This window comes from Neovison vison, chromosome 7, assembly GCF_020171115.1.
Source record: "Neovison vison isolate M4711 chromosome 7, ASM_NN_V1, whole genome shotgun sequence".
Taxonomy (NCBI): Eukaryota; Metazoa; Chordata; class Mammalia; order Carnivora; family Mustelidae; genus Neogale; species Neogale vison.
The window spans coordinates 12643673-12670552 of NC_058097.1; the positions used below are offsets into that span (position 1 = coordinate 12643673).

Below are 26880 nucleotides of genomic sequence, written 5' to 3' on the forward strand. Positions count from 1 at the left end.
GGGTAGTTTTTTTTTTTTTTTTAAGTACACTTTAAAAGGTCTGTTTGATTTCTTTTCTCCTGGGAAAGTGACGGGCATAAGGTATGTTTAACTAATTTTCAATGTCGAGTCGAAGAAAGAAACATTTAAAAAAATTACATATATATTCTTCAGGCGTCGGTTGGGGACTTCTTATACGTCGCGCGCCCGCCGGAAGGTCCCTGCCTTTAGAGCTAATGGCGGACGCCGGTGGGTTGAAGCTGCCGGTGGCTTAGCCCTTGAAAGAATTCAGCATCTGTCGGATATCTACGCCATCCTCCCTGCTGCAGGGTAAAGAAGAAGGCTCCTAAGTTTCCCGGGCCTGGGGAGGCAGAGAGCGGTCAGGTAGGAGGGTTGGCCGGGCTTCTGGCCGGGTTTTGAAGCAGCCAAGGCCCGTAAGGTCCAGGCCAGGGGAAAAGGTGGAGGGGATTGCTTGGGTACGAAAACGCCTTTCAGGAGTCGTCTCCCACTTCCGTCTCCAAGGTGGGAACGAAGCCCGGATCGAAGTAAGACTAACAGAAATTGCCCGGCTTTTAGGCCCCGGGGGTGAGTGAGAGGAGGGGTTAAGATGGACGTAAACGACACGCCAACTGTAATGTAAGGTGGGAAGACTCAGTGTGTTGAAAGCGTAAATAACGGAAACAGTTTTTGGTGCCAAGACCCTCTTTTGAATTCGTGTTTTGGTACTTGGGCAACTGTTTCCTTCGCTGATTTTCAATTTTATCATTTGCAAAGTGGGGGGACACTAGTATCTATTCTGAAGATTTTGTGAAGTTTGAATGCGGTGATGTTCCTTTGGCACAGGGAGAAGGGATGGAGGCTAGAGAATGGATGGAAAGGAGCTTTTTGCTGTGCTTTTAAAGAATTGTGAACCGTGTGTGTGTAACCTGTGCAAATACAAGAACGTGCAGAGCTGCTTAGTTTCTTGATAGTAAAGGCACACAGTTTCTTAGTGGTACAGATCCCAAAGATTTTACCACTTGTTAATGATCTCAGGCAGGTGATTTAATTTCTTAACCTCAATTTCTTCATCTATATAATTAGTATAATGAGTTATTTGTAGGTAGTATAGATGTAGTTAGTATAACTCGTTAGTATGATGAGTTATTTGTAGGGATTTGTAGGGATTAGAGGCAAAGTATACAGCCTGGTGCATGGCATGTAGAATGCTCTCTGGTTAAAAATATCGTTATTCGTCAATAAGCCTTACTGTATGGGTTCTGCCCTTCAGCCAGAAGTTCCTTTGCAGAAATGTCTGTTAAAGTAAGTCTCCCAGCTGATATTTTTGTGCTTTTCTGTGCTCTTAGCTTGTTTTGACTCCTTACAACTGCAGCCTGATTGTGGAGTTGTGAGTATCTCAGTGTTGCTGCCATCATGTTCCTATACAACTTGACCTTGCAGCGGGCCACAGGCATCAGCTTTGCCATTCATGGCAACTTCTCTGGTAAGATATCCAGTTAACTTTCTTTCCGAATTAAACTTTTTTTTAAAAAAAGATTTTATTTATTTGATACAGAGAGAGACTGAGAGAGGGAACACAGGCAGGGGGAATGGGAGAGGGAGAAACAGGCTTCCAGCTGAGCAGAGAGCCTGATGTGGGGCTCAATCCCAGGACTCTGGGATCATGACCTGAGCTGAAGGTGGGTGCTTAACGACTTAGCCGCCCAGGTGCCCCCTAGGACAGAGTTTAGAAATAAATGGTATATATTAGATAGCAGCTTTAAAAGTTGTTTGAGATAATCCATCGAACTGCACAGGTAAGAATGTGATTTTCTAGTATAAAAGCTTTCAAGATGAGCTAAAAAGAGCCTTTGGAAATACTTAATTCTATGAAGCTAAAGGTATGTTAATAATGACTTGTAGACAACTCCCAATTACGCAGATTGTTGGCAAATTTTAGAAAAATAAAAAGGGTTTTTAAAAAGTACCTGTTGAGCATTTTTCTAAAAAGATTTTATTTATTTGTGAGAGAGAGTGTGTGCGCATGCATACATGGACACATGCAGGAGGAGGGACAGAGAGAGGAAGCCTGAGGTGGGGCTCCATCCTAGGATCCTGGGATCATGACCTGAGCCAAAGGCAGATGCTTAAGTGACTGAGCTACCCAGGCGTCCCTATGTGACTTTTTTTTTTTTAAGATTTTATTTATTTGACAGAGTGAGAGAGGGAACACAACCCCGGGGGAGCTAGAGAGGGAGAAGCAGGCTCCTTGCTGAGCAGGGAGCCCAGTGTGGGGATGGATCCTAGGATGCTGGGATCGTGACGTGAGCTGAAGGCAGACGCTTAATGTCTTGAGCCACCCCGGTGCTCCTGTGTGACCATTTTGTAAAAGTTTTTCTTTGATATCACTTTTGTTAAGTTTTATCAACTCTAGGAATGAAATAGAATTAAAAAAAATACCCCAACTTAATTATATTTATCTTGAGTGGCATTTTGACCCATCCAGTTTACTTTTTGGACTGGTTCTGATTATTCATGATCTTTATTGTTTTGGTGATCTAGGAACCAAACAGCAGGAAATTGTTGTTTCCCGTGGGAAGATACTGGAGCTGCTTCGCCCTGACCCCAACACTGGCAAAGTACACACTCTACTAACTGTGGAAGTATTTGGTGTTATCCGGTCACTCATGGCCTTTAGGCTGACTGGTGGCACCAAAGACTACATCGTGGTTGGCAGTGACTCGGGTCGGATTGTTATCTTGGAATACCAGCCATCTAAGAATATGTTTGAGAAAATTCACCAAGAAACCTTTGGCAAGAGCGGATGCCGCCGCATTGTTCCTGGCCAGTTCTTAGCTGTGGATCCCAAAGGGCGAGCTGTTATGATTAGTGAGTGACTTGATCTATTAAGTATATCTTTGAGACGTCATAGATTCTCAGTTTGGGGTAATAGTGCTGTGCTTTTGGCAGTGTGCTTGTAAGTTCCTTACCTGGGTAAAGTTTGGTTCACATTTGGATTAATGCCATGGTTTAAAGTTGCTTTTCCTTTTAAAACAATGGCAATGGTCTTTTTTTTTTTTAAAGATTTTATTTATTTATTTGACAGAGAGAGATCACAAATAGGCAGAGAGGCAGGCAGAGAGAGAGGAGGAAGCAGGCTCCCGGCTGAGCAGAGAGCCCGATGCGGGACTCGATCCCAGGACCCTGAGATCATGACCTGAGCGGAAGGCAGCGGCTTAACCCACTGAGCCACCCAGGCGCCAACAATGGCAATAGTCTTAACACACCTTTTTTATTTTCTTTCTGGTTGAATTAGATGTTTTTCCCATTTCTGTGTAGCAGAAAGCCTACAGTGAAATGATTGTACATAATTAGGCAGTGAATATGGTTGCTTTCATCAGCCTGAAGTGATGATTCACATTCATGTCTCTTCTCTGATGTATCTCTTGAAGAAACTTACGTGTATCTGATCAGGCCTCCAGAAGGCAACTCTTTTGACAAGTCACGAAATCATTAGATTTAATTCAGAGAATAAAGCTGGCAATTTTAGAAATTAACGTTTTGTTTCCCAGTATCATTAAATATAGGGCACGCTGAAAAGTTTTCTTGAAGAATTAGTGGGATATTAAGATCCCTATTAGGAAGGAAGGAAGTAAAATTCTATTGTCTATTTTACTGATAGTAAAATCCTAATTAATACACTTGTGGAGTTAATGTTGGAAATTAATAATTTTAAAGAAAGCATTGTGATGCGAGTCTGGCTGTTCTATAAGCCCTTCTTTATTTACATTTTCTGTTTTGTCTTCTTTATCTGTAGGTGCCATTGAAAAACAGAAATTGGTATATATCTTAAACAGAGATGCTGCAGCCCGGCTTACCATTTCATCTCCCCTAGAGGCCCACAAAGCGAACACTCTAGTATATCATGTGGTTGGAGTAGATGTAGGATTTGAAAATCCAATGTTTGCTTGTCTGGAAATGGATTATGAGGTAATGAGGACTCATTGACTCCCTGCTCTCTTCCTTTCTCCCCCTTCTTCCTTCTTCCCCTCCCCCCCACACGATGGTTTCTTTGATTCACCTCAGTGCTTTCCTGATTATTTCTTCATTGTGTTGTCTTTTGCTAACAAATCTTTTCTGTTTTCCAAATGTCTTATTGGGAGTCTTTGGAATGTTTCACAGCTTAACTTTAACTATATAATAGCACCTTACTCCGATTCGAACAATCTCCCTATAAAAATGGTATTTTGGGGGGAAGAGCTGTCTGAAAAAGGAGGTGGAACTGTATGTGGGACTTTTTTTTCAGGGAGGTAGTGAAGGTTGGGGCATACTGTTCTTTGCCTTGAAAGGAAGGCTGTAGCCTTCATTAGAGGGAACCTTGATCCCAAAAATAGAAGACCCATTTTTATGTTCCAGCTCTGCCATTACTTAGTAGTGTGAACTTTGGTAAACTATTGGGGACCTTTGCTTCCCCACTCGTGAGGTGGAGGGATCCTAATGCTGGGATTGTGCCATTGTCCTTTATAGGAAGCAGACAATGATCCAACAGGGGAAGCAGCGGCTAATACTCAGCAGACTCTTACCTTCTATGAATTAGACCTTGGTTTAAATCATGTGGTCCGAAAATACAGTGAACCTTTGGAGGAACATGGCAACTTTCTTATTACAGGTATTTTTTTTTTTTAAGATTTTTTTTTTTTTTTTTTTAAATTCATTTGAGAGAGAGGGAGAGAGCAAGAGCAGAGGTGGGGAGAGGGAGAAGCAGACTCCCCACTGAGCAGGGAGCCCAATGTGGGTCTGGATCCCAGAACCCCAGGATCATGACCTGAATTAAAGGCAGAGGCTTAACTGACAGAGGCACCCAGATGCCTTTACAGGTACTTTATTCTCAGAACTATTCTGTACCTTTTGGTTAGCTCATTTTATATGCAAACCTAGGAGAGTTTACTTAAGAGGGTTTGGAAACTACAGTCTATTTGTGGTAAATCTAAGTACCTTGCCTGTGTTTCATGGAGTGGCTGACTCTTATCTTCTAATGGGGGCAGAGAAGAAAGGATGGGGAGAGTACGCAGCTTGGAACATTGATTACTGTTGGGTGCTCCGATATTTTTACTATAGACAGTCTTTCACTGTCATTAAGAAAACTAAAACCTAATTCTTTGAAAAGACAAATGAAATGGATAAATCAACAAGATAAAGTGGTATGTATGTCCATGAATTTAAAAACTTAGGAGAAATAGAAATGTTTTTGAAGGCACTTCCCAAAATTGACCCTATAAGAAATTAAGAACCTGAATAGACCAGCATCCATTAAGGAAATTGCAGCAGTAGTCAGAAATACTCCCCAAAAGATTTAAGGTCTAGAATTTTTAGGGATCTTAAATTTCTCCAGAGATAGGAAAAAAATAAAAAACTGTTGTACCTCTTTATAACCCTAATGTAACTTAAGTATCAAAATTGGGAAAGGTTAGTAACAAAAATCTATATATGTTGGTTATGGTTATAAATTTCTAAGGTCTTAGAAAATTGAAGTCTGCTTTAAATGCATCAGAGCTAAGTAAGATTTTTATAGGTGTTCAGAGATGTTTACGATTAGAAAATCAATATCCAGGGTGCCTGATGGGCTCAGTCAGTGGAGCATGTGACTCTTGATCTTGGGGATGTTAAGTTCCAGTCCCACGTTGAGCTCAGAGATTACTTAGAAAATGAAACCTTGAAAAAGAAAATCAGTGTCAGTTTATTATATTAAAAGACTAAATGGGACATGTATATTTGTGGTCCTCTAAGTTTCTTCCCCACTGTCTTGGGGAAGACAGTGATCCAGTGAGTCATTTACACTTGAATTGATGTCTAAAGTGAAATATGCCCTGTTGGGGGAGGATTTTGGAGAATAAGGTAGCACTTACCTTTGAGCATTAAATCTTAATTAAAGAGGCCATGTATTAAACAGAAGAACCTTGGACAATAGATTATACATCTCATTATTTGCTGTAACATTACCATATGTTCTGCTGTCAGGTCTTCATTTGTTCACCAATTTTTTTTTTAAGATTTTATTTATTTATGTGACAGATCACAAGTAGGCAGAGAAGCAGGCTCCCTGCTGAGCAGAGAGCCTGATGGGGGACTCCATCCCAGGACCCTGAGATCATGACCCGAGCCGAATGCAGAGGCTCAACTTACTGAACCACCCAGGCGCCCTGTTCACCAATTTTTTGTTGAGCCTCTACAGTCAGTATGTGCAGTCAATCTTCTGCATGAAGAATTATGTGTGGTGTTTCCTTTAATGCAAGGTTGAGTCTAGTGATGAATATGTCCAAGTAACAAAAAAATTGCCAGAGAATGTATCAAACGCCATGACAGGGTAGAGGAGAGGTCTCTAACCCAGGGAAAGAAAGGAATATGTTAGAGAAATCTTTCTGGAGAAGAGCTCTATGCTGAGACTGGAGGACTAGTTATTTAGGTATTGGGTGGGGGTTGGAGGAAGGAGTTTCTGTTGTGGACAAGGAGAGCGAGATGCACAAAGGCCCATGTGCAAGAAAGAACATTGTTCGTTCACAGAACTTACGGAAGCTCATGGATCAACAGTACTAAAGGGCTGTGGTGGGAAGGTAGCTACTGAAGGATTTTATTTAACTTATTTTTTGTTGATGTAATTGAAGGATTTTAAGCAGGGAATAATCTGTTAAAGATGAATATTTTGGAAACATCACTTCTTTACATTTTGGCTAATTAAGTGGAGGATAAGAATGTAAGCCAGATTGAGAAGCTGTTTTACTAACCCAGGGGATTGGCAGCATGAGCACTGCTAAGAAGGTAGACTCAGAGCTGTGAGGGGACAGAGACTTGAAGAGGGACACCCAGCTTTCTGGTTTGGTCTGTTGACTGATCGTGGTGTTCTCTGAGATGGAGGACCCAGGAGGTCGAACAGATTTGGGAAGGAACTTGAGTTTGTTTATGAATACAGTGTATTTTTAAGCTGCATGTGGAGTATTCTTGTAAGTGTCCAGTACACAGTTGGGTTATAGGGCTAAAGATGAGAACTGAGTTTTGACTCAGCTAGAAATTTTAGATGCGGCATCATGTACCTGCACAGGCTAAGGCTACCTGAACTGCACTTCATCCTTGTCTTATGCTAGTATCAGGGAAAAGAAACACTTTGAATATTTCTTAGTCTCAGGCACTTACACCATCATCCAGGTTGGGCTGAAGGAGAGAAGGAACTGAAAGCTAAATCGTAATTCATATTACATTATATCATTGTTAAGTTCTGTTTTTTTTTGTAGTTCCCGGAGGGTCAGATGGTCCAAGTGGAGTGTTAATCTGCTCTGAAAACTATATCACCTACAAGAACTTCGGTGACCAACCAGATATCCGCTGTCCAATTCCCAGAAGACGGGTAAAAATCTTTGCCATAAGAAAAGATGCTGGTTTTTGTGAAGTTAATTTATTTTTTGTAATTACAGTATAGCCTCTTAGTTTATTTGTTGTGAGGTTTTAGTTTCTTTGTAAATGTTTGTAATAAAACTTTTTTTTTAAAGGATTTTATTTATATGACAGAGAGATCACAAGTGGAGAGGCAGGCAGAGAGAGAGGGGGAAGCAGACTCCCTGCTGAGCAGAGAGCCCAGTGGAGCAGAGTCCAGTGCTGGGCTTGATCTCAGGCCCCTGAGATCATGACCCGAGCCGAAGGCAGAGGCTTAACCCACTGAGCCACCCAGGCGCCTTGGTGAAGCTGGTATTTTAGTGAAAGCAAAACACATTTTTTGAGAAAAGGAATTAAAAACATGGTTTCCATTTCAGAAGAATCTGTGGATGATCAGTTTGAAATTCCTGCGTTTCTAGTTTGAAGAAGCCAGACGTATTTATTTTTCTACTGTTTTGTCTTTTTTAAACTTTTTTTTTTTTTAAGATTTTATGTATTTATTTGACAGTGAGAAATCACAAGTAGATGGAGAGACAGCCAGAGAGAGAGAGGGAAGCAGGCTCCCTGCTGAGCAGAGAGCCCGATGCGGGACTCGATCCCAGGACGCTGAGATCATGACCTGAGCCGAAGGCAGCGGCTTAACCCACTGAGCCACCCAGGCGCCCCTGTTTTGTCTTTTTTGCCTCAGTTCCAACGTACAGGAAATTTTAAAGAATAGAAAAATGATTTCCTGTTTGTCTTTTATATACAAAAAAAGATGCACCAATTTAATGTTTTATTGCATTTGGGTTTTGTTCCTTTTTTTCAAAGACTTAGTTTGTCAGAGGTCGAGGGAGACAGAGAGCACACAAGCAGAGGGGAACTGCAGGCAGACGAAGAAGCAGGCTCACTGCTCATCCCTGCTGAGCAAGAAGCCCGATGTGGAACTTGATCCCAGGACCCTGGGATCATGACCTGAGCTGAAAGCAGATGCTTAACTAACTGAGCCACCCAAGCATCCCTTGGGTTGTTTTCTCATGATACATCTGTATACATTTTTAGACAAACGTTTTGGAAATAAGTTGCCGTCGTCATGACATTCTAAGAATGTCCTAAGAAGACGTATCTCCTAAAAAGAACTTTTCCTACTGTGTAACCACACTACCAATATCATGTGCAAGAAATATACTGTTTTGTGTAATACAGTTATCTTATGTACAGTTCATATACCAATATCTCTCATTGTCCTCCTCAAAGGTACCCTTTTACCTACTTTTACAGCGCTTTTAGAATATTTTGTCTCACCTTTGTTTGCTTTTGGTCTTTTATTGACTATTGTTTTTAATAGATTTTTATCTATTTATTTGACAGAGAGAAATCACAAGTAGATGGAGAGGCAGGCAGAGAGAGAGAGAGAGAGAGGGAAGCAGGCTCCCTGCTGAGCAGAGAGCCCGATGCGGGACTCGATCCCAGGACCCTGAGATCATGACCTGAGCCGAAGGCAGCGGCTTAACCCACTGAGCCACCCAGGCGCCCCTTTTATTGACTATTTTTGAGGGAGGGCTAATTTTCTTGACGTTTGTCCCATATTTTTCCATATGGTTGTATCCATGTTAATATTTTTTGATAGAATCATTACGGAAGGAGTGGCATATTTCCAATTCTGTCACATTAGGGGTACAGATTGTTGGTTTGACTTGGTGATGATAAATTGTTAAGGTAGTGTCTGCCTGTGCTGCTTAATTGTGAAGGTACCTTTTCCTTTTTGTAATTGGTGTGGAAGCAGGTGGTGAATTTTGAGGTGGTAAATAGTCTTTTCCCTAACATCTTTTCACACAGTGCATTTCCCCTCAGTTCAGTTACTACATTGGTGGTTAAAAGTGGTGTTTTATCAATTTTAATCTTAACAATGTACTGTGGAAATTATTAAGGATATGCAAAGTAGAATATAATGAACTGTATATCCAGCTTCAGCTAATCCCGTTTAATCTCTGCTTCCTCGGTCTCTCCTTTCACTCCTCGTTTTATATCTTTTTAATATTAACTTATAGGTCCTGGGGTTGAATCTTATAGGTCTTACTTAGTTGATCTAATATATGATATCCAGATAAGAGTTCATGAATTTTAGGAAATCTGAGAAGAAATCTGTTAAGTTAAATTCTTGGTAAGGGGCGGGAAGTTCAGTTTGGCTCATCAGACATTTACTGAGCACCTAAATGTCGTGCATCGTACTTGGTTTTGGGAGTATAAAAACATATAAAACATATTTTGCCTTCGAAGAACTAAGTCAGTGGGAGAAATACAAAATGTTGGAAACATTTAAAAAAAAACCAGCCAGGATTATGGTCCAAGAGTTGCCTTGTCAGAGTTAAGGAAGATGATGTGGAACAAGGCTAATGAAGGACAGTTTGGATGGTAGTGTCATGGACATGTAAGACTTTCTTCATAGTCTGAAATGATGGCTCTTTAAATTTCATATCTTTGACCTTTTTCTCTGAAGAAAGTTTTTTTCTTACTCACTGCATCAGAATGTAGAGTGAAATTGTGGCTTTTTTTTTTTTTTTTTTTAAAGATTCTATTTATTTATTAGGGAGAGTGCATGCACCAGCAGGCAGAGTGGCCGGCAGAGGGAAAGGGAGAAGCAGACTTCCTGCTGAGCAGAAAGCCTGACTGGCAGAAAGCCAGTCCCAGGACCCTGAGATCATGAGCTATGCTGAAGGGAGTTGCTTAACCAACTGAGCCCCCCAGGTGCCCTGTGGCTATTTTTTTATACACAGGCTTTGTCACATAGTTATAGTAAACAAGAATTTTGGCTACTGCATTTTATATTTTGGTGAACAGGCTTCTCTGGGTCAAAACTTATAAAAGACTGTGGGGTTATTTCTAGGCCTTGGGTGGGTGACCTGTATGATCCCTATTGGTAAGGTACTGCGTTCCCTAAATAAGTAGTACTCATTTCTAAGTTGTTGGTTCTATATTTGACTTTGCTAGAATGACCTGGATGATCCTGAAAGAGGAATGATTTTTGTCTGCTCTGCTACCCATAAGACCAAATCGATGTTCTTCTTTTTGGCACAAACTGAGCAGGGAGATATCTTCAAGATCACTTTGGAGACAGATGAAGATATGGTAAGCAGACTGTGGATGGAGAGGGGAAAAAAAAAAACACCATGAAGAAACACTTTTGTTAGGTTAGTCTGGTTTGATAAAATGTCCTATGGTATTCTAGTTTTCATATATTTAAATAATCTTAATTCAAAAACTGGTACTTAGGTGTACATTTAAGGTTTACAGAGTGGTTTTATAAACCATCTTCAAAATTACTCTGAGACAGGACAGTTAATACTTTACAAGTTAATAAAATGGAAATAATATCTGAAAAAGTGGTTGTCTAATGTGTTAAAACTTTTTATTTGTGCAACTAGTATAGAAATGTAGGTTTTCTCTGGTTAACAGATTCCTGGTCTGGTAGTCTCATGTATAAGACTGAGTAATGCCACTTCTGGTGAGTAGCAAGAAAAAGCTCTTGATGTCTACTGAAAACTGGTAATACACATGATCGCTGTTTTCATCCTGTGGAGGAGCTCTGTGAACAACTGAGCAATTTTTTAGATACCTGTTTAGCTGAGGAGTTGGCAGATTTTTTTTGTAAATGCCCAGTAATAAACATTTTCAGCTTTTTATGGGCAATACACTCTCTGCCTCAACTATACAACTCTGCCATTATGGCACAGAAGCAGCTATAGGAAGTACATAAACAAATTAGGCTGGTCTTGGGTTTTAGTTTGGTAACCCTGGATTTAGATACTGAGGACAGTATTTTATTTGCTGTTCTGCTTCTGCTGTCTTACAGTACTGGGCTACCTTCTGTGGCCTAGCTTCACTTGCCTACATGGTAAAATCTTTTTTTTTCCTCCCCCCTCCAGGTTACTGAGATCCGGCTCAAGTATTTTGATACTGTGCCTGTTGCTGCTGCCATGTGTGTGCTTAAAACAGGCTTCCTTTTTGTAGCATCAGAATTTGGAAACCAGTGAGTAATCCTTTTATTATCCTAGTTCACCCTTGTTATTATAAAAGTTGGCAGGAGGGAGATGTGGCTCTAAGGCCAAAGAGTTTTCCAAAAGAATGTTCTAGTTTCTTCAAAGGTTTTGCCCTCCTTTCCCCTTTACATTGTTTTTCTTGGTTATTTACTTTACTTCAGTGACTTTAGTCACTGTCTTCAGGTAACTGCAAAAGTAGCTTCAGAGGTGATCTTTTCTGAGCGTCTTGCTGGACATTTTATTGAGTATTTGTGAAACTACTTTCATGTTCTACCAAGGCTTCACTTGTACACATCTAAAGTTGAAGCTTGTCAGTACCCACAGCTGCCTGTCAGTACCCACGTCACTAACCTTCCCAACCTTGATACTTCTGTTAATGGCTAATGGGTGAGTTCTAGCAACTTGAGTTTAACATCTCAATTTTTGTGGACAAAAATCACTTTCGTTTGAGTGCTAACTTCTCTTTTTAACTTATTTATCCCTTTTTTTATAGTGCTAGTCTAAACTATTTCACTAGTTTTCTTACTACATTTCATTGTCTTTTCCTGTAAAACTTGTTAAGCAGCTAAGACAACCTTGATGAAATCTTTTCCCTTATCCCTGTGTTAAAATCTTTGATGACTTTTTATTACCAAATGGATAAAGTCTGAACTCTAGCCTTGAATTTAAGACCAATATCTAAGTCTCCAAATTACTCAGTGACTTGGTCTTGCCTTTTATTTTTAGTTTAGGTCTTGCCAGTATTTGCTAAAGTCTCTGCAATCACTTAACTAATGCTGTTTCCTCATGATTAAAATGAAGTCGTGTCTAGGATTCTAGAATTCTATCCCATTTCTGCCTTTCTCCTACTGTTTTTCCTTTCTTAGACATTCCTGTTACTCATCCTTACTGACTTTATCAGAATTTCATCCCACACTTAACGAATTTAATCTCTGGCTGTATTTGATTAACACACAAAGATGCACCCATGATATTCACTGTAGTGCTATTTGTGAACTCAGAAGTACAACCTAAATATCCCATCAGTATGGGGCATGGTCATAAGATACGCTGCCACTAAAAATGTTTTCTGTATGCTAAATGCAGTGTATGGGTTTGTTTAGATCCTGATCTAAACAAACCAACTTTATAAAAATACTGAGACAGACAGGACACAGTCAGTTAAGCATCTGACTTGGTTTCAGCTCAGGTCATGATCTCAAGGCGGTGAGTTTGAGCCCTGCACCAGGCTCCACATGCAGTGCGGAGTCTGCTTAAGATGGTCTTCCCTGGGCACCTGGGTGGCTCAGTTGGTTAAATGTCTGCCTTTGGCTCAGGTCGTGATCCCAGGGTCCTGTGATTGAGTCCTCCACTGGGCTCCCTCTCCCCTTTTTGTTCATCCTCTCTCGCTTGCTCTCTCTCTGTCTCAAATAAAACCTTTAAAAAAAAAAAAAAAGACACTCTCTCCCACTCCCTCTGTTCCCCTCCCCTGTGTGTGTGTAGGCTTTCTCAAATCTTTAAAAAGTGATAAAATATTGAGACAGTGGTAAAATTTGAATACTATTTGAAAATATCAAGAAATTAGTATTATTTTGGAGAAATGGGAAATAAGACTGGTCATGGATTGACCTTTGTTGAAGCTGAGCAATGGGCACATATGGGTTCATTAATTATACTCTTCTCTCTTACGTATGTGTTTAAAATTTTCCATAATAAATAGAAATTTTAAGTGAAAAATACTGATATGAAAAATATTTTAAGATACACTGTTTATTTAAAAATAACTTTTTTTTTTTTAGAATGATGCAGTTCTTTAAAATAAAATTACATACAAAAACTAGAAAATAAAAATACTGGAAGTAGATCTAGTGAAATGTTAATGTGAGTATTTTGGGATACTGCTAGGATTATGGGTGATTTTTATTATTTGCTCTTTTACTCGTTTCCCAAAACTTTCTGGTTTGAAATTTATCTCTTGGGGCAGAGAGTAGAAAGACTGAAGTATACAGGGAGGTACTTATCAGACTGGGATGGGTTTGAGCTTGTGAGAAATTATCCATTGTGGCTGAACTGAAGCTGAAGTCTGGAGCACTTAAAACGTGCTGATTTGCATCCTCAGGAACAGGTACTGTGGGTATTAAATCATAAAGCAACCTATTTATCAGACATTTAGCATTTAGTATTTACTATTTTCCATGCACTGTTCTAAGTGCTGCAAATAACATAATATCAGTGCATAACATTCTCAGTGAGACAGTGCCCTTACCTCAGTTACACTTTAGGGAATTGGGTCACAGAGCATTTGTGGAAAAAATTTGATCAGACATCTAAGTCCCAGACCATCTGGTTCCAAAGTTCTGCTCTGAACCACAACACCCTAGTCACAGAAACTTACAAGATTTAACCAACCTTCCCTCTAATGGGAGGTAGTGAGCCTAGTATCCTTTTGGTTATCTGGCAGTTAGTAGATACTGAAGGTATTTTTGTCAGGTGGACTCTGTCATCTGTGTGTACACCTCCTGCCTGAGTGAGGAATTTATACTAATTAACTTTTTATATGTGTATCTTATATTTTCAGTGCTTTTATACATTGTTGAAGGATAATCTATTTCCTTTTTTTGTAATTTAGCATAGAATCTGATGTGTTTACCAAAAGTGTTAAATGTTGAGGTTTATTTGGTAAATATTTCTTGAATAGCTGTGTATTTCAGATGTTGATTTAGTCATTTTATTCTGCTTCTAAAAAGCTAAACTTACAGTTGTTTAAAGTGCTGTATATTAAAGGCCCTGGTCTGTTACTTAAAGGGTTAACGTGACCAGTGATTTGGTGTTTCTTTTTAAATTGAGCTTCCCAAAAGCTAAGTGCATACTCAGCTTATGATGGTATATTGTTCTAGATTATCTACTCTTAAAGTTCCTTTACCTCTTTTTTTTTTTTTTTGTAAATCATTCCACTAAGTATTATTAGCCAGATTACAGACAAGAGAGGAACAGAATGATTTTGTTGCTTATTACCTTTGATATGTTTATGTTTTGTTTTGGGGAATGATACTGTAATGTCTGTATGGGGAGTGTTTTGGGGAATGATACTGTGATATTTGCATGTTACTGCAAAGTGACCACCAGTTCTTATTTTCTGTTAGACTTGGCCTGGTTTTGGTTAAAATAGGAAATGATTGTAATTTTGTTTGGATTTCATTTATGTCATTTTATTTTAGGGATTTACGTGGAAGTGATCACATTTTTTTCACAAATTTACAAATTTCACAGATTTCTCTGTGACGCAATTCCCTAAAGTGAAATTGGGATTTTTAAAAATTTTATTTTGTATATTCCATTTTATTTGACAAACGCTGGTCTTACTAGGTTCCATGCATATGCAGTTCTGCATACTCATTGTGTTCAATGGGACGGTACTATTTATTTTTATAAATTGATACAAGTGACGCATGTGCAGATTAATAATATGTAGGTAGTTAAGAGGCAGAGCTGGGATTCAAACCTAGGTACTCTAGTGGAAGCCAGGTGCTTTTAAACACTGTGGTGCTAAGGTCCTTTACTGTACCAATCTGAAATCAGTAGTTTTTTGTGTGTGTGTGTGTGTGTGTGTTGTTTTTTTTTTTTTTTTTTTTTAAGTGATCTGTGCCTAACCTGGGGCTTGAACTCAAAACTCTGAGGTCAGGAGTTGCATCTTCTATTGATTGAGCCAGTCACATGCCCCCTGAATTCAGTAGTCTTAATTTTTTCATCCATTCTCTTCTAAGAAAGAAGACCCCACTTAGATAAACAGATTTGAAACTAGGACGCTGACTCAATAGTGCATGTTAGAATTTTGATTAGATCTTTGGAAAGTGCTTTCTGAGCATTGTGTTTATGGTAAACATAATCTTTAGGCAGAAGGTTTTTAATTAAATTTTTCTGTGCTTCTCCCCAGTTACTTATATCAAATTGCACATCTCGGAGACGATGATGAAGAACCTGAGTTTTCATCTGCCATGCCTCTGGAAGAAGGAGACACATTCTTCTTCCAACCAAGACCACTCAAAAACCTTGTGCTGGTTGATGAATTGGACAGCCTATCTCCCATTTTGTTTTGCCAGGTGTGGGTCTTTCCAGTCACTTCCACAATGAACAGTACCAGCCAAATGTTTTTGTATCTGAATGAGTTGAAAGTTTTAACTGCAGTTAAATTAAGATATAGTCTTAAGAATGAGGGTCATCAGCGTATCTGTGGAAATCACCAGAGTGTAAAGGTGAAGCAGTTAAAGGTGAAAAGTGGAGAACTAAAAACCACTCCATCAATCCTTAGACTTTTAATTTTTAATTCTATAACTTGTGTTCAATATAAAAATTCCGGGGCGCCTGGGTGGCTCAGTGGGTTAAAGCCTCTGCCTTTGGCTCAGGTCATGATCCCAGTATCCTGGGATCAAGCCCCACGTCAAGCCCCGCATCGGGCTCTCTGCTCAGCTGGGAGCCTGCTTCCTCCTCTCTCTCTGCCTGCCTCTCTGCCTACTTGGGATCTCTGTCTGTCAAATAAATAAAATCTTTAAAAAAAAAAAAAAAAATTCCAAACCATACAAAAGGTAAATGGTAAAATTCCTACTCCCAATCTTATTTTCAACTTTCTATTCACCGAGGATGCTGCTATTAACAACTTGTGTTTGCTTGCAGGGATTTTCATTGGATCTGTCAGTGCACGTGTGTGTTTGTGTGTGTTACATGTTTCTTTTTTTCTTTTATTATTTTTTAGAGAGTGTGCGGGGGGTCGGGTGAGGGGAGAGGAAGAGAGAGAATCTCTTGCAGGCTCCAGGCCCAGCACAGAGCTCTCTGATGCAGAGTTTGATCTCAGGATCTTGAGACTATGTTCTGAAACCAATAGTCTGATCCTTAACCCACTGAGCAAGCCAGGTGCCTCACCCCTTTCTTTTTAATGTAAATTGACGTGTGTACTTCATAGTGTTCTGGAATTGATCTTTTAGCACTTAATAGTTATGAATATTTATCTTTAAGGAACACCTCTATCTTATTTTAACACACCATTTCTTAAAATTCTCCAGAGACATTGTGATCAGTCAGGAACAGCTTTTTTTAAATACATTCTCAGGGAGGAACCCAAGGTAGCCAGGATGGGGACTGTGCCCCTCTGGTGACCGTTGTAGTAGGAATTTTGCCATGCCTTTGTATCCTGGATTGCTGGAGTTTGAATGACCATTAGGCACCAGCCCCTGCCTAGTTGATCACACTTTTAATGAAGAGAGGTTTGTTTACTGAGTGCTTGGAAAATGAGTCAGCATTAAGTCACTATTTCTGGTAAAATTAACCATTTTTTAAAAAATATTTTTATTTATTTATTTGACAGAGATCACAAGCAGGCAGTGAGAGAAGGGTGGGGGAAGCGGGTCCCTGCTGAGCAGAGAGCCTGATGTGGGGCTCCATTCCAGGACCCTGAGATTATGACCTGAGCCGAAGGCAGAGGCTTTAACCTACTGAGCCACCCAGGCGCCCCAAAATTAAGCATTCTTGACATTAACTGCTTTTGTTCTTTCTTTTTGAGAAATTAATAAAGATTTTATTTACTTATTCGACAGATGGAGATCACAAGTAGGCAGAGAGGCGGGGGGGGGGGGGAGGGGGTGGTGGAGGGTGGGGAAGCAGGGTCCCTGCTGAGCAGAGAGCCTGATGCGGGGCTTAATTCCAGGACCCTGAGATTATGACCTGAGCCGAAGGCAGAGGCTTTAAGCCACTGAGCCACCCAGGCACCCCAAAATTAACCATTCTTGACATTAACTGCTTTTGTTCTTTTTGAGAAATTAGCCCTGAGGCAGTAGAAAATACTAAGTAATTCCTAAATAGATTGTTAGTGATTCCCTCCCTTCCATTGGAATTTGAAGAAATAATGGTATAGTTTGTAGATAAAGGATAAAATTAACAGAAAGTTCAGGTATCTGTAGTGGGGCTGAGTATTTTTTTGTGCCATGGTGTCTTTACTAGCCTGGTGAGGCAACTGGATTTCTTCTTTGAATAATGTTTTCATATTTATTTATTTTTAAAGATTTTATTTATTTAGAGAGAAAGCACGTGCATGTGTGCGCGCACATGTGAGCAGGGGAGGGGGCAAAGGGAGAGAGAGACTTTCAAGCCAGCTCTGCACAGTTTGGAGCCTTATGTGGGGCTGTCTTATAACCCTGAGATCATGACCTGAGCAAAAATCAGGAGTCATCCTGAACCACCCAGGCACTCCTTTTGTTTTTTGTTTTTTTTTTAAAGATGTTATGTCTGAATAATATTTTTAAATGCATATAGTAGTAAACATAAACCAAGATAACAAGGTATTTTTTCAGTTATGAAAAAATAATTGATGTGCTTCTTTATCAAGGCATTATTTAAATAACAAGATGGTGCGTTTGAAATAGGTGAGTTAATTTTTTTAAGGAAGAGATCATTGTGAAGGCTGTGTGCACTCAATACACATTTGTCTGTGTTACAGTAAGCTGTATTGTGACCTGTTTGACAAAACTGTAGTACAAATGATTGGACTCATTATTGACTAAAAAATGTACTGGAAAGCAGCCAGATGTCTGGGATACCAACATAACATGTCTTCCCCGTTTGGTGCCTGAACAGTCAGGTGTAGTTACCCAGTGGCTAGTCAGTTATATTGTAGGAGTATTTGTTGATAAGGCAACTTCGATAATGTGTAGTCAAGCAGATCTGTTGAATGTAATTTTGAAGTAGTGATGAGAGTAATAATTGGAGGTATATAAATTTTAATGTTATATGAATAAAGTCATTTTTATTGGTGACAGTCACTGATACTGTAATAATATTGTAGTTTATATTATTTAGTTGAAAGGATATACTAAATTTCAGTTCAGGGTTCTATAACACTCTTTTTACTCGCTGTTACAAATTTTGCTAACTGAAAAACTGATACAAGCCTTTCTTTCTTAGTAAAGTTTGTTGCTTCAAACTGGTTTGCTTTTTGGAACACGAGGGTTTTTCCCCATAATGCTACACGGCTTGTAGCCAATATATAATCTTAGTAAACTAACAAGTACTTTGTCCCCTGAGAAAATCAGGTTTAGTTTTGAAAACCTGGAACAAGTAGACTTTTTTTTGCCTTTTTCTCTGTTCAGATAGCTGATCTGGCCAATGAAGACACACCACAGCTCTATGTGGCCTGTGGTAGGGGACCGCGATCATCTCTGAGAGTCCTAAGGCATGGACTTGAGGTAAGCTGGCAATTTTTTTTTTTTTTTTTACATTCTTCTTTTTTTTTTTTTCTTCAATTTATTTATTTTCAGAAAAACAGTATTCATTATTTTTTCACCACACCCAGTGCTCCATGCAAGCCGTGCCCTCTATAATACCCACCACCTGGTACCCCAACCTCCCACCCCCCCGCCACTTCAAACCCCTCAGATTGTTTTTCAGAGTCCATAGTCTCTCATGGTTCATCTCCCCTTCCAATTTACCCAAAAGCACATACCCTCCCCAATGTCCATAACCCTACCCCCCTTCTCCCAACCCCCCTCCCCCCAGCAACCCACAGTTTGTTTCGTGAGATTAAGAGTCACTTATGATTTGTTAAGCTGGCAATTTTTATTTAGATATCTGCAGGGTTTGGAGAGAAGCATTGAAAAAGCAGCTTATGGCTTTATTCTAGATAAGTGATTAATGTCTCTGTGAAAGAAAAAATGTTTTTCTTTGTTCTCTTTTTCTGTAACGAAGTTTAAATTTCCGAATCTTTATCTTGTTAGTACAAGAGACACATTTTTAAAAATTGTCGAATGGGGTTGAAAGGGGGGGGAAATAACCCCTACTGGCTCCACGTTAACCAGCTAAAACATGGAGGAAATCTGCATGGAGCATTTTATTCTGTTTTCTTCTAATCTTGGTCTGTATTCTAAGTTTTTAGGTATTTATGTGTTTTTAACTATATTAATACTGCATATTTTATTTTATTAAGTTTATTTTTTTATGTTGTATTCTTTTTAATGTTTTTTTTTTTAAGATTTTATTTATTGACAGAGATCACGAGTAGGCAGAAAGGCAGGCAGAGAGAGGAGGGGAAGCAGGCTTCCCGCTGAGCCGAGAGCCTGATGCGGGGCTTGATCCCACAGCCCTGGGATCATGACCTGAGCTGAAGGCAGAAGCATTAACCCACTTAGCCACCCAGGCTCCCCTAATGTTTCTGTAATATTCCACTGTAGTGGATAGATCAGAATTTATTTAATTCTTTATTGCTGGATCTTTTAGGTGACATGGACACTCAAATCCCACATCCTCTTGGTTCTAGAGTTGATGCTTTTTTTTAGCAAGTTCCCTGGGGTTGATTCTGTTAAGAGCAAAATAAAGCTTCTTATGGCAGTTTGCTTTAGAGTTGGGGTTGGCACGCTATAAGCTCTCAGTGACCCACTGCCTGTTTTTGTAAATTTTTATTGGAATACAGACAAGATAACTGACCTTGGTTTTGAATTCTGGCTCTACCACTTAGTAGCTATTACTAAGCTTTTGTTTCTTCTCTTCTATAAAATGAGCTTAATAATAGTATCTGTTTTAAAGATTGTTGTGAGTTAAGTGAGAGAATGCGTAAGAAGCACTTAGCTCAAAGTCTGGCATAGAGCATCTTTTTAATTTATGCTAGCTATTAATACTGCTGTTTCAGGGTATTTGAAAATTTTTTGGCTCTGCCAAAATACTTATCAGGCTAGTAAATTTTTAATGACTTAAATCCAATATATACTAACAGTTTTTGATTACTCATCAGATACCATCCAGCATTTGACAAAAGCTAAATTCTCCACCAGAAGTGCGTATGTGCATTAACAGAAAATTTTGTGTACAGTGTAAGAGATAAAGGATCCAATTAAGAATTGTTGTTTTCGAGTCTTCCACCCCCTCCCACTTTTTTCCAGGTCTACAAAAGACTCTGTTACACAGAAAAACATTTTGAAATTGTCAAACATTACTTTGTTCCTCCATATTTATTTGTTGAACCTTGTTATTAAGCTAGATTATGGTCTCTTTTGAGCAGGGTCACTGTCACATGTTATAGAGTATACAGAAAAAGTAGGGATTGTATCGTGAGTTCATCTGTAACCTACACTTAGTTTTCCCTTCTAGATCATCGTTAGTTCATCTCAAGTATTTCATTTCCTCTCATGTTTGAGAACCTATAGTATATTCAGAGGATTCTTGACTCTAACCTTAAGGAGCGTAAAATCTAGTAGGAAGGACAGAATAACTCCTGAAATCACTTTTTAGATAAATGCCTCAGGAGACGGTGATTTCTTTGCAATCTTATAGGGGGGAGAGTGGACTGCCTCACAAGAAGATAAGGGAAGGTTTTTTCCTAAAGGATGTAGCATTTGAATTGGTCCTTGAAGAGAGATGGGATTTGGCCTTAAGGGAGCTAGGGAAAAAATGGGATGCTAACTTAGATCATGGCCTGTTTGATTCTATGTGTTCTCTTGAGGAAGATACAGCCATGTCATACTGAAAGAAATTGCATAGTTTTTTTTTTTTTTTAAAGGTTTTATTTATTTACTTGACAGACCAAGATCCCAAGTAGGCAGAGAGGCAGGCAGAGAGAGAGTGGAGGAAGCAGGCTCCCCGCTGAGCAGAGAGCCCGACTCTAGGATCATGACCCGAGCCAAAGGCAGAGGCCCAACCCACTGAGCCACTCAGGTGCCCCAGAAATTGCATAGTTTTTGATGCAACAGCTATCCTGAACGTTCCATCACTTTTTTCTAAAGTTTGTTAGGGAGATTGCCAATATTTCCAGTCCTTTTTGGTTCTAAACTTTTTTATTTTCTTTTTTTAATAAAGTGATTCCATTCTCTTTGTAAAAAAAGGTTTTTTTTCCCCCCTATTTTTAAGTAATCCCGGGCGTCCGGGTGGCTTAATGGGTTAAGCCTCTGTCTTTGGCTCAGGTCATGTTCCCAGGGTCCTGGGATTGAGCCCCACATTGGGCTCTCTGCTCAGTGGGGTCCTGCTTCCCCCCTCCCCCTTTGCCTACCTCTCTGCCTACTTGTGATCTCTCTCTCTGTCAAATAAATAAATAAAAATCTTAAAAAAAAGTAATTCCTGCAGCCCAACATGGGTCTTGAATTTACAATCCCAAGATCAGGAGTCAATGCTCTACCGACTGAGCCACCCAGGTGCCCTGGTTCCATTCTTTTAATCCAACATGCAGTATGAGCACTGCCTTTTCAGAATCCCATTATCTAGTGTAGTTTTAAGCAAGGAGCTAAGTTCTGTGCTCACTGGATCTGTGGTTTGTCTCCTATCCTGTCAGGTATCAGAAATGGCTGTCTCTGAGTTACCCGGTAACCCCAATGCTGTCTGGACAGTGCGTCGGCACATTGAAGGTAAGCAGCCCATTCCCAATAGTCAGAAAGCGGGTCTGGGTGACATTGACAATAGAAGGCTTAGGTGTCTGCATTCATAATATTTCTATATTGCTTTTTTTTAGCAATATACTAGAAACATTTTCTGGCTTGACATCACATTTCTCAGATTCTGAATCAGGATGTCTTCACCCTTTTTACGCATGAGTAAGGGTACTGTATTCATCTTGACGGTATTGGTTCCATCTGTGTAAGAGGCGTGGTGTGAGGGAAAGTTTTCACTTCTTCATTTTTCTTCAGTGTTTTCTTCTATTGTGCTGAAACCATGGTGAAGTTGAAGGTGTTGTTCTAGGTATTAAGAGATTTGATGAAGCTTATTAGTCCCGCTTAGTGGGTGTAGTTGTGCTTCAGAAAAGTTCAGATTAAGATTGATTGAATGGAATTAGAATTTTAGAGTGGGTGAAAAAGAGGGGATGGAGGCAACAGGAGTCCATGCTCCTGGATAAAAATGGGCCACTTCATCCTAAAATTTTGAAATTTATGTGAAAACGCATAATAGGGCAACAGCCAGCAGGAAAGTCTTGAGTTAATTGAATTTGAGAACTGAAACTTAACTCTCATTTTCCCTTGGATTCTTTGGGGGTGTAGGTCATTTCTATTCCTAGGCTTCATCTTCCTCTTGTTCCCTTAGGAATGTGGGCCTGCTGAGTAAGAGCACCCTGGCCAGCATACAAAGCATTTTCAAGAAAACAGCTGGAAATCTTCCTGATATTTTGATGTTCTGATGTTTGATTTTATGGGAGCTGGGAAATGTGTAGGAGGGAAACCTCTTCATATTAGTAGAATGCACATTGTGGTGGATTTTGTTTTCATGTGGACATTTGAGCCAAGTATGAGATGAGTAGAAAGAAAAAAGAAGCAGCAAACAGGAAATTAGTAGGTTCATTTTTGCTGAGAAGATAATTTTTAGATGATTGATTTAGAAGGATTTCCTCATTTTGTTTAATGTCTTCATAGAGAAACTGGTCAGTATTGATGTTACCTTTAGCTTCGTGACTGGTTGTTCTTACAGCTCAATGCAAACATTGTCTACACTTTGAATTTTTTGAGCCCTTGAGATAAAATCCTAGTATTCCGTACCCTTCCTGTCTTTGTGTTTCATTTTCTACTTCTTAAACTTCAACAAGGGTTTAGATTTATAAAAAGGTTACCCCTCATTTTTATGATGAAGGCAGAAAAGTCACACAGGTTGACTTTTCCGAGATAACACACTGAGGTAATGGAAACCGAAAGCACAGTCTCTGAACTTCCAATCCTGACTAACCCTGTACTGGGTGTCTGTGGTTCTTGCTGTTTTTTAGGTTAAGTTCTATTTTGCCATCTTTCTGGGTGTCCACCTTGCACTCAGAGTGATTAAGATAGGATCCTTCCTCTCGGGGCACTTGCCATCTAAAAAAGAAGACAAGTATACAAAACTGTGTGTTCTGCTGTAGAGAAAGGCACAGGCATGTAGCCAGGCTGTGCTAGAGGACAGGGAATGGGGTTATGTTGGAGAATCAGAAAAGGCTTTTTTGATAGTGCTTAATGAGTCCGTGATCAGCAGTATGCTGCATGGTGGAACTTGTAGTGGACATTTTTTCTTCTCTAAATACCAAAATCTAGGAAAAGACTTACATCCTAATAAATTTTACTTTTTAGAAACTTGTAATTTGGGTGATCACCCACAAAAAAAGGTCAGGTTCTCTCTGTTCATTCTCTTTCCAGATATTCCCAAGTTAACTGTTGAGTGAATAGCCCACATGTCCACACATGCTGTAGTCTTCCAGGCAACTACTAACCTTGGCTGGTACGTGGTGATGCACACTACCAATACCAAGCCTTTTTTTCTCTTCCACAGGTGGCTGGTGAAGGTGCTGATCACCACAGGTGTGTACGTACTGCTAGGGTCTACCATGGGGTCTTAGAGTTGCCCAGGGAGAGGGATCTGCACAAAGTAATAAGACTGCTCAGATGGCATCTCTCAGAGGGTAACTTTGCAGTTGGCTGTTGTGCATTATAGAGATGCACGCCCATCTGCCTGTATATTACATGGTCTGAGGCAGGAATCAGCTTTCTGTATTTTTTTCCCTTAGTGGAAAATATGACTAATTTGTCTTTCACTAAGCTGAAAGAAAGTATAGCTAGGAAAGCCTTAACTCCATACACTCCTTTGGAGTTTTGTCTGTTCCAGCTGTACTGACTCAAGTCCTAGAGAAAGCCACCTTTTTGGGGAGTGTAATCAGGACTGCTGAGGCAAGGCAGGCACCAAGTAGTCCCACGTATAAAGCGAGAATGGAATACTGGAAGCTCAAGTCATTGTATGGTCACTCACTTTGCCTTTTAGAGTGAGCTGTTTGTTGAGCTTCAGATACTAAGGCAGAGGAGAGAAGAATAAAGTATTCCCTCCCCTGTGGGCTGCTTTAGCAGTGCTCAGAAGTTTTATTTAAGTGAGAAAGATGCATTCTCATACCCTCATAGATTCTTCACTGAGGTATAAACTAATGTCCTTCATACACACACACACACACACACACACACACACACACACACACACACACACACGTATGCGTAAGATTTTTATTTTTAAAGTTTGTATTTATTAGAGAGACAGAGATAGAGCAAGAGCATAAGATAGAGCACAAGATAGAGCGAGCACAGCTGAGCAGGCAGCCTGACCTGACAGGGGCCTTGATCCCAGAACTCTGGGATCATGACCTGAGCCAAAGCAGAGGCTTAGCTGACTGAGCCACCCAGGTGCCCCTGAACTAATGTTCTTTTATATGAAAGTTGTAACTTCTGGAAAAAGGCAAGGCATTATTTATGGTCATTTCGCTTGATTATGTTCTGAATTCCAACTCTTAACCTATAACTTTCCTAGGACATGAGCAACTGGCCGCTGTAGGTCCTCTTGGCTGTAGCATGGAGAGGAAAGTTGGAGTGTGCTTAGTATTCACAGGGTAATGGATGTTATGAGGGAGTCTGTGATGTAAAATAGCTCTAGTGGTTGTTGAATTGCTCAGGGAATGTAAGAACCTATTTCAGTCCACTGAGCATCTCTTTTTATTTTTATATCTGAGCAGTCTGGGGCCTTGGATCAAAGGGAGGGTGAAGACCCAGGCAGCCCACCTTCCTTCCTCTCCTCATTCTCTTGCATTTTAGTTAAAAATTTCCATGGTCTCTGCTGGAAGTTTCTCCCTTTCCCCTTGACTGAAGGAAAAGACCAGAAATCCTGACCATTTAAGAGCCCTTTGTTGTTTGGCTTTAATTTGCTCTGGCACAGCTTTTAGGATATTGGGTTTCAGTAATGAGAGTGTGGAAAAGGACACAATATTCATATAGTTAAAATTAAGCAATTTCTGTTATTTTTACACATTACAGATTTCAAAAACAGCTAGAGTAAAGCTTCCAAGTTTGGTATTGTGTGGAGATTCATTTTGGTTTTGTTGTCAACTACTAAGTCATCCATTTCAGGGATAACCATGTCCTTACTCACGTGGTGGCGAACAGTGTTGTCTTACGGAGCCATAAAGTGTCCCCAAAGCATTTGATACATCTTAACGGTTGTAACAAAGATAATCTAAAACTAGCTATCTACTTCGCCAGTGTTTATGATTTGGAACTTGAACCCTTATTTTGGATTCCTACTATAGCCATTGGATTATACCCATTGGGAAAGATCTTTGATACTTGCCTTTCAGCCACCCAGTCAGTATACGCATGTATTAAGTAGGAGTTTGGAAAATAATACTCACCCTTTACTGGGTTATTAATTTCATGTGTACAGTTTCATAAATTATATTTATTTCTATGTATTTCTATTTTAAAATGCTGGTTATAGTCTGTCAAGTTGAGTATGTCCTGCTCGTAGGGCAGAGTACTACTAGTCTAGGCTACACTAGTGATATGTCTTCAGTTGACCTCTTTCTGTGAGGAACACTGATTCTGCTGAACTAGTAGAGTAGTCTTGGTTTAGCTGAACCACCTTTGGAACAATCAGAATCCAAACTATCCTTGATGCGAGTGGATCAGCTCTATGGTACTAAGCTTTGGACAAGGGCTCAGGCACACAGCGTCCTATAGCTCCTTCTGCTACGAGTGAGGTAGCCACTTTAATTTAGTACCTTTTCCAAAAAAAACCAAACAAACTTAATTTAGTACCTTGTCTACTTGTAGTTCTGTCCCTTGTTCCCCTGATTTCTTATGAGGGAAGGGGGACAGAAAGGGGAATTGATAAAGAAAATTCAGATGTAAAATAGGGAAATCTCAGTCCTTCATGAAAAATAAATACACCTTTCCTTTCTTCAGCATTTATCAAGCATAATGCTAAACATGGTGCTGGATGTGGGAGACACACAGAAGCTGTTTTTATGTGTAGGATGGAATATATGGGAAATAGGTGGCCTTTAACTATGGGGTCTGTATGAGAAACTTCTGGGATTGCCTGTATTCAGATCCTCTGACTTTGAGATACTCACTGGTGTTTGTTTATCCATAACTATGTTTTGTTAAAAGAAAAGCAAATCCTAATAGGATTGCTTGTCTCCACTGAATAGTTGCGTTTTTCAGTAATAAGAGTAGAGAGGTCAAGGACTGACAATATAAACAGACCCCCCCCCCCAACTTCCTGGTAATCCTCTTAACGTCTTCCTATTGGGACATCCTGGGATTCTCAGTTATGAACCTGAGAATGATAGTCTCATTGAGGCTTACGTAATCTGTTTTATTCATTAGGTCTTATGTTCCCACATTAACTTCTTTTGGAAGAGGCTGGAGACCTTTCTTGGTTATAAGGATTATCTTTAAGAGTGAATTGTGATTTGCATCTGGCACAAATAAACAAGCTCTCACTTCAGTATATGTAAATATTGTAGTATTCAAAATTTCTTCCTGCCTGGTTACCCTGCTTTGTCATCTTGTGTTTTTCCAGCAAATTCCTCAAGGAAAATTAACTTGCAGAGCTATTGGGGTGGGTATACTTACTCAATGTATTTAGGCATTTAAGGAAGCAGAGTGTATCTGTAGGCTGTTATGACCTTCAGTTATCTTTTGGATCATCCTGTGCCCTTTGCCACATGAGTGTGTGTGTGTGTGATGGCTACACATAGAAG

General features: G+C 39.7%; 1 protein-coding gene and 1 non-coding gene across 3 annotated transcripts in view; both read left to right on the forward strand.

The window, feature by feature from the left end:
- The first annotated feature begins 206 nt into the window (after positions 1-206).
- SF3B3 (splicing factor 3b subunit 3) overlaps positions 207-26880 on the forward strand; it is a 42918-nt gene continuing 16244 nt past the window's right edge. Inside the window, exons 1-11 of one of the 2 annotated variants that reach the window (XM_044255759.1) lie at positions 207-363; positions 1326-1462; positions 2521-2847; positions 3776-3948; positions 4486-4627; positions 7245-7357; positions 10354-10491; positions 11289-11392; positions 15316-15481; positions 18518-18613; positions 21682-21754. In XM_044255759.1, the coding sequence (XP_044111694.1) occupies positions 1393-1462; positions 2521-2847; positions 3776-3948; positions 4486-4627; positions 7245-7357; positions 10354-10491; positions 11289-11392; positions 15316-15481; positions 18518-18613; positions 21682-21754 (1402 nt within the window). In that variant the 5' untranslated portion in view covers positions 207-363; positions 1326-1392. The remainder of the gene's footprint in view (positions 364-1325; positions 1463-2520; positions 2848-3775; positions 3949-4485; positions 4628-7244; positions 7358-10353; positions 10492-11288; positions 11393-15315; positions 15482-18517; positions 18614-21681; positions 21755-26880) is intronic. The other variant, XM_044255758.1, reaches the window with a different exon arrangement.
- Positions 3357-3436, forward strand: LOC122914906. Its single transcript, XR_006385969.1, has one exon. It is a non-coding gene; the product is annotated as a small nucleolar RNA SNORD111 (small nucleolar RNA).